The following is a 12,574-nucleotide window of genomic DNA, read 5'->3' as shown; positions in this document are numbered from 1 at the left end:
GGCATAGCTACAAATTGAGGGTGATAGATTTAAGACAGATGTCAGAGGCAGGTTCTTTATTCAGAGAGTGGTAAGGGCGTGGAACGCCCTGCCTGCCAATATAGTTAACTCAGCCACCTTAGGGGCATTTAAACAGTCCTTGGATAAGCATATGGACGATGACGGGATAGTGTAGGGGAGGGACTTAGATTAGTTCACAGGTCGGCGCATCATCGAGGGCTGAAGGGCCTGTTCTGCGCTGTATTGTTCTGTGTTCTATGTTCTATGATTGGCATGGATGAGTTAGACTGAAGGGCCTGTTTCCATGCTGTGTGACTCTGTGAACCCCCCCCACCCAACAAATCTTTATGTGTGGTAGCTTTGCGCAGTCCTTTGTCCATTTAAATCGTATTAAGCTCCTGTATTCCTCTTGCCAAAGTGCATAACCTCAAAATTTCTCACATTATATTCCGTCTGCAAAGCTCTTGCCCACCCATGTAACATGTCCATATCCCTCTGCAGATTCTTTATGTCAACGCTATTACTTGCCTTCCCAGATATTTTTGTGACGTCCACAAATTTAGTGATTGTATATTCATTTCCCTCATCCAACCCATGAATATATATTGTAAACAATTATAACCCCAGCACTAATCCATGTTACACTTCACTTCTTGTGGGTTGCAATCCAGAAAAAGTTCCCTGTTTTCCAACTCTCTGTCTTCTATTGGTTAACCAGTCCTCTATCTATAATAATATACAATCCTCACACCATGGGCTCTATTCTTACTAAGTAGTCTAATGTATGGTACCTAATTGAATGTCCTTTGGAAATCCACATCCACTGCTTCTCATTTAACTATCCCACTTGTTATCTCATAAAGAACTCTAACAAATTTGTCAAGAATGATTTCTCCTTCATGAAGCTATGGTGACTCAGCTTTATTATAGAACGTGTTTCTAAATATTCTCCAATCGCTTCCCTTATGATAGAGGGTTGGTTAGCTCAGTTGGCTGTAGAACCAGTTTGTAGTGCAGAGTGATGCCAACAGCATGGGTTCACTTGCTGCACTGGCTGACGTTACCATGAGGAGTCTATTTCTCAACCTCTTCCCCCACCTGAGACATGGTGACCATCAGCCATCTGTCTTCAATGTGTAAGTTGGGCTTGATCATAGATTCTAACACTTTCCCAATAACAGATGTTAAGCTAATTGGCCTGCAATTGCATGTTTTTTTTATCTCCTTCCCTTTTAAAATAGCGGTTTTCAAATCCTCTGGGACTTTTCCAGAACTTTAGGATTCTTGCAATATTACCATCGTTGTATCCGTGATCTCCTAAGTTATTCCTTTTAAAATCCTAGGATGCAGCCCATCAGTTCCAAGGAACTTGTCAGCCTTCAGCAGCATCAGTTTTTCTAGCACTTTTTTTCCTAACGATAGTTATTGTATTTATTTCCTCCCTTCAACTGGCCAACAAACTGCCCGGTCATGGAACCACAGATAAAAGAAGCATCAGATACTGAATGACCAGTCTGGAGGTAACTGGTAGATGATTTAATTGGCCAAATTCCAAAGAAGACAGCATCCACAAAAAATAGTGATGTGGCATGAAAGAATCATTTTGTGTTGTCAGCAGGATAGAAAGCTGTGACTATATATGGTTGGCAAAAATATGTTCCATTCCTTTTATCACTGAAGAAAGCTGGGACACACCCTCTGAAGAGCACCCCGCCGAGACCCGTCCCCACCCTCTATCATAACCCGGTATTTCCCTCGGCTAACCCACCTAACCTGCATATCCCTGGACACTGCGGAGCAATTTCCCATGGCCAGTCCATCTAACCTGCACATCTTTGGACTGTGGGAGGTAACTGGAGCACCCAGAGGAAACCCATGCAGACACAGGGAGAACGTGCAAACTCCACACAGGCAGTCACCCGAGTTTGGAATTGAACCCAGGTCCCTGGTGCTGTGAGGCAGCAGTGCTAATCATTGATGAGTAGGTGATCCTATTTGAGCTTGTTGATCAGATTTTAACTGAAGTTCTTCAACTGGCAACACAGCCTGGAGAACAAATCTTGATGGCAGATAGCAATCTTACATCAGCTGCTGAAAAAATGCAAGTTGATGTAAATCTTCACCTTTTATGTGATAGGGATCATCCCAAGGACGGAACAATACTCTGTCAGTATAATTGGTAAGGAGACATAAAAAGTTCACCAATAAAGGAACCACATTGGGGCCAATGCAAGTGTAGAATCTAATCAGTAGGATGAGGTTCAGGGACAACATACTGCAATACAGATCATACAATCCATACAGTGTGGAAACAGACCATTTGGCCTATCAAGTCCACACCACTCCTCTGAAGAGCATCTCACCCCGATCCACCCCCCTACTCTATCCCATAATACAGTATTCTCCATAGCTAACCCACGTAACCTGAACATCCTGAGACATTTTGGGCAATTGAGCAGCCAATTCACCTAAGCTGCACACCTTTGGACTGTGGGAGGAAACCGGAGCACCCGGAGGAAACCCACACAGGCACGAGGAGAACATGCAAACTCCAAACAGACAGTCGCCCAGGGGCGGCATTGAACCCGGGTCCCTGGCACTGTGATCTTAAAGATAGTGGAATCAAGGGTTATGGGGATAAGGCAGGAACAGGATACTGATTGTGGATGATCAGTAATGATCATAATGAATGGTGGTGCTGGCTCGAAGGGCCAAATGGCCTACTCCTGCATGAATTGTCTATTGTCTGTTGTGATGCTGCAGTGATAACCACTGCATTGCCCTACATAGGGTCGGCAAAAATGTTTTCCATTCTTTTAATCTCCATTTCCTTTATTAGATGTACCAACAGTTTGCGAATGAGGGTTGAAGATAAGACCATAAGACATAGGAGTGGAAGTGAGGCCATTCAGCCCATCAAGTCCACTCCGCAATTTAAATCATGGCTGATGGGCATTTCAACTCCACTTCCTTGCACTCTCCCCCTAGCCCTCAATTCCTTGTGAGATCAAGAATTTGTCGATCTCTGCCTTGAAGGCATCTAACCATCCCCTAACTGACAATGCTCAAGCCCCTGCAATGATAGATGATGCTGCCCAATACCTACTGTGCAGAGACCTGACTAAAGGCAGTCTCTCCTTGACTGGACCCCTTTAGATGTTTATGGACACTTGTTTGTATTTGTCACGTACAAGCTAGTACATGGTGTAGCTGTGAGACTGGCATAGCACAACGGCCCAGCAGGAACAAAGTGAGAAAGCACTAAAAGAACAAGCAAGGATCCCTGAGATGTGGCCTGTCTAGTCACAAGCTGAGTACCTGGTCGTGTTCACAAAATGCCAATGCAGTATTACAATGAAATACATTGCGGGTTTACAATGAAAGCTGCTTGTGCACTCCAAAGTGCATCAGTAAAGTGCAAAGCCGTGCTGTAGGTTGATTGGAGATATTGATCTGAGAACTTGGGAATGATGCTGAACATTGTGGTTTAATTGTTTCTTAGTATTGATGGTCATAGCCTGGCATTTCTGTGGAGTGAGTGTTACTTACCACTTGTCAGCCCAACCTGGATATTGTACAGATCTTGTTGCATTTGAACATGGACTGCTTCAGTATCTGAGGTCTTGCGAATGATGCTGAACATTGTGCAATCATCAATGAACATCCCCACTTCTGACCTTATGATGGAGGGAAGGTCATTGATGAAGAAGCTGAAGATGATTAGGCTGAGGACATTACCCTGAGGAACTCCTACAGAGATAAGATGACTGACCTCCAACAACCACAACCACCTTCCTATGTGCCCGGTAGGACTTTTGGCCCTCTGATGCCCAGTGATTCCACTTTTGCCAGGGATCCTTGATGCCACACTTGGTTGAATGCAGCCTTGATGTTAAGGGCTGTCACTCTCACCTCCCCTCTGGAATTCATCTCTTTTGTCCATGTTTGAACCAAGGCTGTAATGGAGTCAGGAGCTGAGTGGCCCTGACAGAACCCAAACTGGGCATCACTGAGCAGGTTATTGCTGGGTGGGTGCTGCTTGACAGCGCTGTTACTGACACCTTCCATCAGAGTAGATTGATTGGGCAATAACTGGTTGAGTCGGACTTGTCCTGCTTGTTAAGTACAGGTCATACCTGGGCAGTTTTCCATATTGTCATGTAGATGCCAGTATTGTCGCTGTCGTGGAAGCAGCAGGTTCTACAGCACAGGTTTCAGCACTATTGCCAGAATGTTGTCAGGGCCCACAGTCTTTGCAGTATCCCGCGTTTCCAACTGTTTCTTGATATCACATGGAGTGAATCGAATTGGCTGAAGACTCATATCTGTGATGCTGGGGACCACTGGAGGAGGCCGAGTTGGATCATCCAATCAGCACTTCTGGCTAAAGATTGCTGCAAAAGCCTCATCTTTTGCACTGATGTGCTGGGATCTTCCATCATTGAGGACATACAGGACATTATTTCAAAACTTGCAAATGATTCAGAAATATCATAAGCAATGAGGAGGATAGTAACAGAAACTGGAGGACTTAGCCAGATGAAAAAGGAAATCGTGTGGTAGGCGATGCATTTTCGAAGAAGGAATGAGGAGACAGACAATGCAAACTGTCTGGGTCAGTTTTAAATCATAGAACTATTGAATCCCTACAGTACAGAAAGAGCCATGTGGCCCATCAAGTCTGTGCCAACCCTCAGAACAACATCTCATCCAAAACCTTAGTTATCCCCATAATCCTGCATTTCCCATGGCTAACCCACTTAGCCTGCACATTCCTGGACACTACGGGCAATTTGGCATGGCATATCCACCTAACCCACACATCGTTGGACAGTGAAAGGAAACAAGAGCAGCGCAGGAAGCCTATGTAGACATGGGGAGAATGTGCAAACTCCTCACAGTCACCCAGTTTGGGTTCTGCCAGGTCCACTCAGCTGCTGACCACTGCTGCCTGAGTCCCTGGCACCCTGATGCAGCAGTGGTAACCATGCCACCCTATGAGTGAAGAGCCTTGAGGATTTACAATTCACAGTTCTTAAAGTGGAGAAGCCTGGAACTTTTAGCTTGCCAGTACAAAAGCAAGGAAAATGTGTTAAAACATTTATGCATTATTCATTCAGCTTCACTTTGAGAATTGAGTCCAAAGTTTGGCCCTAAACTTTGGAGAGGATACAATGGCCTTACAGATGGAGACTTACTTGAATCGTTGGGGGATTCAGTTGCATGAAGGTTTTGAAGAAGTTTGGCTTGTTTTCCTTAAATCAGAAAAGGATAATGGGAGATGTAATTTAAATTATCAAAATTTTGAAGGGTTTAATGGAAAATCAAAGGAGGAACCTAACCCTCCCTCCACTGACCCCTTCGCCCTCCTCCAACACAAGTCCTCTTCCTGGACACCACCCCGCAGGGTCCTACCTTCCCTCGACCTCTTCATCTCCAACTGCCGTCGAGACATCAACCGCCTCAACCTGTCCACCCCCCTCACCCACTCCAGCCTCTCCCCCGCAGAACGGGCAGCCCTGCGCTCCCTCCACTCCAACCCCAAACTCACCATCAAACCCGCAGACAAGGGAGGCGCAGTGGTAGTATGGCGCACTGACCTTTACATCGCCGAGGCCAAATGCCAACTCTCCGACACCTCCACCTACCACCCCCTTGATCATGACCCCACCCCCGAGCACCTAACCATCATCTCCAACACCAATCATGACCTCATCACCTCAGGGGACCTCCCACCCACAGCCTCCATCCTCATTGTTCCCCAATCCCTCACCGCCCATTTCTATCTCCTTCCCAAAATCCACAAACCTGCCTGCCCTGGTCGACCCATTGTCTCAGCCTGTTCCTGCCCCACCAAACTCATCTCCACCTATCTGGACTCCATTTTCTCCCCTTTGGTCCAGGAACTCCCCACCTACGTCCGTGACACCACCCACGCCCTCCACCTCCTCCAGGACTTCCAATTCCCTGGCCCCCAACACCTCATTTTCACCATAGACATCCAGTCCCTATACACCAGTATTCCGCGTGCAGATGGCCTCAAGGCCCTCCACTTCTTCCTGTCCCGCAGGCCCGACCAGCCCCCCTCCACCGACACCCTCATCCGCCTAGCCGAACTCGTCCTCACCCTCAACAACTTCTCTTTCGAATCCTCCCACTTCCTACAGACAAAGGGGGTGGCCATGGGCACCCGCATGGGCCCCAGCTATGCCTGCCTCTTTGTAGGTTACGTGGAACAGTCCCTCTTCCGCACCTACACAGGCCCCAAACCCCACCTCTTCCTCCGTTACGTTGATGACTGTATCGGCACCGCCTCTTGCTCACCAGAGGAGCTCGAACAGTTCATCCACTTCACCAACAACTTCCACCCCAACTTTCAGTTCACCTGGGCCATCTCCAGCACATCCCTCACCTTCCTGGACCTCTCAGTCTCCATCTCAGGCAACCAGCTTGTAACTGATGTCTATTTCAAGCCCACCGACTCCCACAGCTACCTAGAATACAACTCCTCCCACCCACCCTCCTGCAAAATTCCATCCCCTATTCCCAATTCCTCTGCTCCCACAATGAGGCATTCCACTCCCGCACTTCCCAGATGTCCAAGTTCTTCAAGGACCACAACTTTCCCCCCACAGTGGTCGAGAACGCCCTTGACCGCGTCTCCCGCATTTCCCGCAACACATCCCTCACACTCTGCCCCCGCCACAACCGCCCAAAGAGGATCCCCCTCATTCTCACACACCACCCCACCAACCTCCGGATACAACGCATCATCCTCCGACACTTCCGCCATCTACAATCCAACCCCACCATCCAAGACATTTTTTCCATCACCACCCTTGTCTGCCTTCCGGAGAGACCACTCTCTCCGTGACTCCCTTGTTCGCCCCACATACCCCTCCAACCCCACCACACCTGGCACCTTCCCCTGCAACCGCAGGAAGTGCTACACTTGCCCCCACACCTCCTCCCTCACCCCTACCCCAGGCCCCAAGATGACTTTCCATATTAGGCAGATGTTCATCTGCACATCTGCCAATGTGGTATACTGTATCCATTGTACCCGGTGTGGCATCCTCTACATTGGGGAAACCAAGCGGATGCTTGGGGACCGCTTTGCAGAACACCTCCGCTCGGTTCGCAATAAACAACTGCACCTCCCAGTCGCAAACCATTTCCACTCCCCCTCCCATTCGTTAGATGACATGTCCATCATGGGCCTCCTGCAGTGCCACAATGATGCCACCTGAAGATTGCAGGGACAGCAACTCATATTCCGCTTGGGAACCCTGCAGCCCAATGGTATCAATGTGGACTTCACCAGCTTCAAAATCTCCCCTTCCCCCACCGCATCCCAAAACCAGCCCAGTTCATCCCCTTCCCCCACTGCACCACACAACCAGCCCAGCTCTTCCCCTCCCCCCACTGCATCCCAAAGCCAGTCCAGCCTGTCTCTGCCTCCCTAACCGGTTCTTCCTCTCACCCATCCCTTCCTCCCACCCCAAGCCGCACCTCCATTTCCTACCTACTAACCTCATCCCACCTCCTTGACCTTTCCGTCTTCCCTGGACTGACCTATCCCCTCCCTACCTCCCCGCCTGTACTCTCCTCTCCACCTATCTTCTTTTCTCTCCATCTTCGGTCTGCCTCCCCCTCTGTCCCTATTTATTCCAGAACCCTCTCCCCATCCCCATCTCTGATGAAGGGTCTAGGCCCGAAACGTCAGCTTTTGTGCTCCTGAGATGCTGCTTGGCCTGCTGTGTTCATCCAGCTTCACATTTTATTATCTGAGAAACTGTTGCCTCTGGTAGAAAGAGTCAGTAACTAGAAGGGTCAGATTTAAGGTGATTGTGAAAAGAATCAGAGATGAATTGAGGATTTTATTTTATTTTGGAGAGTTGTCATGATCTGGAATGCGCTGCCTGAAAAGATGGTGGAAGCGGTTTCACAAACATCCTCCAATGGGAAATTGTATAAATACTTGAAAGGAAAGCTCTGTAACACAATGGAGAAGAAATAATGAGACTAATTATCTCTTTCAAAGAGCTAGTAGAGGACTAATGGGCTGAATTGACACCTTCAGTGTTGCATGATTCTATATCATTAGTTTTTGTTTGTATTAACTGATTTATGTAACTGAATTCCCAAATCTCTTTACAATTCTACAGCTTCTACTTTTTTCACCACTTAGAAAATATTTCAGTCTACCTGGGAACACAAAGTGACCCTACGTGGAGCCAATTTGAATTCTATTTTCTGTATTTTTGCCCACTCACTAAGTCTGTCAATAACCTTTTGTAATTACTTTCTCGCATATCACTTCCCCTCCTTACTCAGAGGCCCAGCAAATTTACATTCTACAACTTTGTATTCCTTTGTCCAAATTAATTAATGAATGTGCTGAAAGGTTTGGAAACCACTTGTCACATCTGAGCAATTAGAGAATGCTCCCTCTACACCTACTCTCCTGCAGAAAATCCCAGAGATCATGAACCAGGTGAAATAAACCCATTCTGCAAACTCATAATGCCACACACACACACACACACACACACACACACACACATATTCCTTGTTGTGTGAAGTTCCACTTCAGAAAATAAGTTCCAAGCAGGTTTACAATTTCATCAAATACAAAGTAATAAATATTCCCCAATGGTTCATAATACCAGTTTCTGAATTTTAAGCAAAGGATTCAAGATTATGACCGATGGCCCATTACTGAACTTACATACTAAAAGAGTTTACAAGACTTCTTTGAGTGATATCAGCATTGTCTTGTGTGCTATTAAGTGCCTTTAGAGAGATAGAGGAGAAATCCACTGAACATGACTCCTTAATCTTACGAGAAAAACTAACAACAGAAAAATACATTTTTTAAGGAACACTTAAATGTCAAGATGACTCTTACAATTCACCAAAGTAACCAAATTTACTGAATGATTTCCAAGTGAACAAATTTACATGGAAAATACCACTTGTTTCGACTTCTATTAAAATATGAATCAGAGCAAATGCAACTTGTACATAAATATACAAATGATACATTGAATATAAAGGTAAATAAATAGTTGATACAAGAAAGAAACAATGTAAGCAACCATAAGCACACCCGTCACAATTCTCAAAATTGTGACACAGTGTAGCTACACAGTTCCATGACATGACATTCTTTATTTTTACAGAGTAGATTGAGTCCTGTACAGTAATATATTTCACTCTTCAGGTTATTAGGTCTGATTATTCACTTGCATTAAGAAACAATTCTGTGATCCTTCTCTCCTGCAGCTCAGGGCACTCCTGATGGCTTATAGAGTGCCCCTTCAAATGACCAATTAAGAAGAGATCGGTTCTCAGCTTGTCCAGTTCTTTCAGAGATAGCAAGACCTGCCGATGCTGGAGTCAGAGACAATACAGTATGGAGCTGGAGGAACACAGCAGGTCAGGCAGCATCAGAGGAGCAGGAAAGCTGATGTTTCGGGTCAGCAAACGTCAACTTTGCTGATCCTCTGATGCTGCCTGGCCTGTTCTTTACAACATCTCGGAGATGTTTAAACCAGCTCGCACATTGCCTCCGAGAGCACCTGTCTGTTTTTTCAGCTAAAAAGAAAATTGTCTCCCATATTTAAAGCAGGGTTTCAGAAAACATTCTTCTTCTGTGAGCCCGTTTTGCGGTTTGAAAATTGTCATGGCCGGTGAAGGAGAGCTGTGAGAGCAGGCGTACAGCTGTACTGCAGTTGTAACTCAGTTAGGGCTTTGTGGCGGCCATTGTATTTCAGCTCATGACCCTGGCTTGGTTTAGTGTGTATACTGAGTGAGGGTTGTTGTTGTTTATTGCCATGGCTGTAGGCATTTCTATCTATCCTCCATTCTATTGCAAGGTTGTGACCTTGCTATCTACGGATGAGACCCAATCTGCAGAGTTTCTCCAGTGTATATTTCAAAACACACTTTTTATAATCCAACAACAGATCTGGGTAAACACGTTTATCAAAGGTGAAAGCATGGAATTTTATTCCACGGAAAGTCTACTCCTCCACTTGATTATTTTTTACGAGCTCTCCCCTCAGTTTCTATACATTTAATAAAATGAAGACTAATAATTGAACTGAACTGCATGTAGTGTCATCATGCTTGCCAGATTTTCAATGATTTATCTCTGTGATTTGTTGAAAATTAGATTTCAGTGCAGAGAGAAGGACTTGCATTTGTGTAGCACCTGTTTACAACTTCGGGACATTACAAAGCACTGAACAGCCATTGAGATATTTTTCAACTGTCGTAACCGCTGTAATTGTGGGAAGCAGTGGCTAATTTTGACAAAGTAAGATCTCAAACATAGCATGGAATGAAATACCTGTTAATTTGATGTTTTTAGAATGTTGGCTGGGGAATAAATGTTGGCCATTGGGCCAAAAGGCATCTCCTGCATTTTTGGAAAGAGTGAACCTGGAATTTTTGCCATCCACCTGTGAAAGTCTCTAGGATTTGATATTTTATTCAAAAGTACAGCACCTCTAACAGCATAGCACCCCCACAGGACAGTGTTGGAACTTTACAGCTGGCGACTAAGCCACAACTAAAGGTCAAAATTAATTTAATCCGATACTTAAATATGTGTTTACTCCCCACTGAACAGTTTCTGTGATTTTAAAAGCACAAATTATTAGATCAGACTCCCAGATCAGCTGTGATCTCACTGAATGATGGACTGATGGTGATGGGTAGAATGGCCTACTTCTGCTCCGATATCTTATAGTTGACTTATGTTTATAATTACATTTAGAAATGTAACTCAGTGATTAATTAAATGTTTCAGTAAGATTCTGTTTCTTAATATTGTCAACTTCTGAGTTGGAATTGTCCTGCTTTACCTCATTCGTTCTGCAAATGTTAATTTCTCACTTACTTCACATTTCTCAATGTTCAGCTTTATTTCAATATTCAGCTTGGATTTGGCCTTTATCAGCAAGTTACCTGGTCCTCCCTTTTACTCTTTCACCCTGCAATGTATGCTTGATCCTCCACTCTGAATTTAGTAAGGAAGGTAACATAGCAAATCACAACTTTCTGTCATCTATATAACTGAGATGAAACTGGAAATTTACAGCAACCTCTGTGAAGAGCAGAACTCCGAATCACCATTCAGCCCTTCAAGCCATTCAGTATAATCATGGCCAATCCCCTATGTCAATGCCATAATCCTTCTTTCTCCCCATGTCCCATCACTCTGATGGTTCATTATCCAGAAATATTAACTTCATCTCAGTCTCTAGATGTTGCCAGACCTGCTCAGTGTTTCTAACATTTTCTGTTTTTATTTCAGATTTTCTCTTGGCAGAATTTCTCTTGACAGTTACTTTTACTGGAATCCCATTGAAATCAAGAAACTCTTCCATTTATCACTTAGTCAGTGTTCTGGATTGATTGCCCCTTGTTTCAGCTGGCAAACATCATTAGCACCAAAGCATACTCCTGATGGGAATCTGCAATAAAATAAGAAACTGTTTTAGATGTTCCAGCAGGCCAGGCAGCGTTTCGAAAGAGAAACAGAGTTAGTGTTTCAGGTTGACAGTCAGAAGGCTCACAAATGTTTCTTGCCCACTTTCCATTGTGAATTTACTTGTTGGCCACAGTGACTGAATAATCAAGTTGATTGATGTGGTATATCTTCCTATGTCCAACTACTTTAGGCTTCTCATTTGAGTTGATTTAATGATTATGGTAATTTTGTGGTTCAGCTGAAGATCGCAGTAGCTGTCTGATAATAGTTAATTCTGTTGCCTTTCAACCCATTGAAATCAAACTGGGTTGGGTGAAAGTTTATTTGTCACATCAACTGTACATATGAAAATAGCAAAATGCCTGTAATATTTAGGGATCTGCAATCCCTGGTAACTCAAGTTAGCTGCCTGGCTCATCTAAGTTGCTGTAAATTTATAAGGATTTCCTAGCCCAGTCAATCATAATTAACCATAGTACTATTGATGTTGCTGTAGGGAATGTGAGCAGGGATTGCACCGATGAAGGTTGGACTGAGATGCTGCAGTCTTACACAGAGGCATGCGGAATCAACATGAGCAACATAGAGGACGATGTTGAGGTCAGTAGTTCTTTTCAACCGTCTTTATGCCAATAAAAAAAGGGTCACAATTTCAAGATTGTCAATAAGAGAGCTAGGAATGGTACGAGGAGAAAACAGCCTTGGGTTACTATCTGTGTGGAGTTTGTACACTCTCCCCGTGTCAGCGGGGTTTCCTCCAGGTTCTCTGGTTTCCTCCCACAGTCCAGAGATGTGCGGGTTAGGTGGATTGGCCATGCTAATTGGCCAATTATGTCCAGGTATGTGCAGGCTAGGTGGATTAGGGATGGGAAGTACAGGGTTATAGGATAGCCAGGTGGGTGTGGGTGGGATGAAGTTTGGAGGGTTGGTGTGGACCTGACAGGTGGAATGACCTGCTTCCACACTGTAGGAATTCTATGATTATAATATTCCAATATACTCAGAGAGCTCGTAGGAACTGCAGATGTTGGCGAGTCCAAGATAACAAGGTGTAGAGCTGGATGAACACAG

The 12,574-nt window shown here is 44.9% G+C and overlaps 1 protein-coding gene across 3 annotated transcripts in view; it reads left to right on the top strand.

The window, feature by feature from the left end:
• The window catches only part of LOC125466395 (vasoactive intestinal polypeptide receptor-like), a 175,968-nt gene that overhangs the window by 86,060 nt on the left and 77,334 nt on the right, over window positions 1-12,574 (top strand). For all 3 annotated transcript variants that reach the window (XM_048560836.2, XM_048560835.2, XM_048560834.2), the window contains exon 4: window positions 12,000-12,103. In XM_048560836.2, the coding sequence (XP_048416793.1) occupies window positions 12,000-12,103 (104 nt within the window). The remainder of the gene's footprint in view (window positions 1-11,999; window positions 12,104-12,574) is intronic.

Source organism: Stegostoma tigrinum, chromosome 31 (assembly GCF_030684315.1).
Source record: "Stegostoma tigrinum isolate sSteTig4 chromosome 31, sSteTig4.hap1, whole genome shotgun sequence".
NCBI lineage: Eukaryota > Metazoa > Chordata > Chondrichthyes > Orectolobiformes > Stegostomatidae > Stegostoma > Stegostoma tigrinum.
This window is presented reverse-complemented; position numbering and strand designations above follow the sequence as displayed.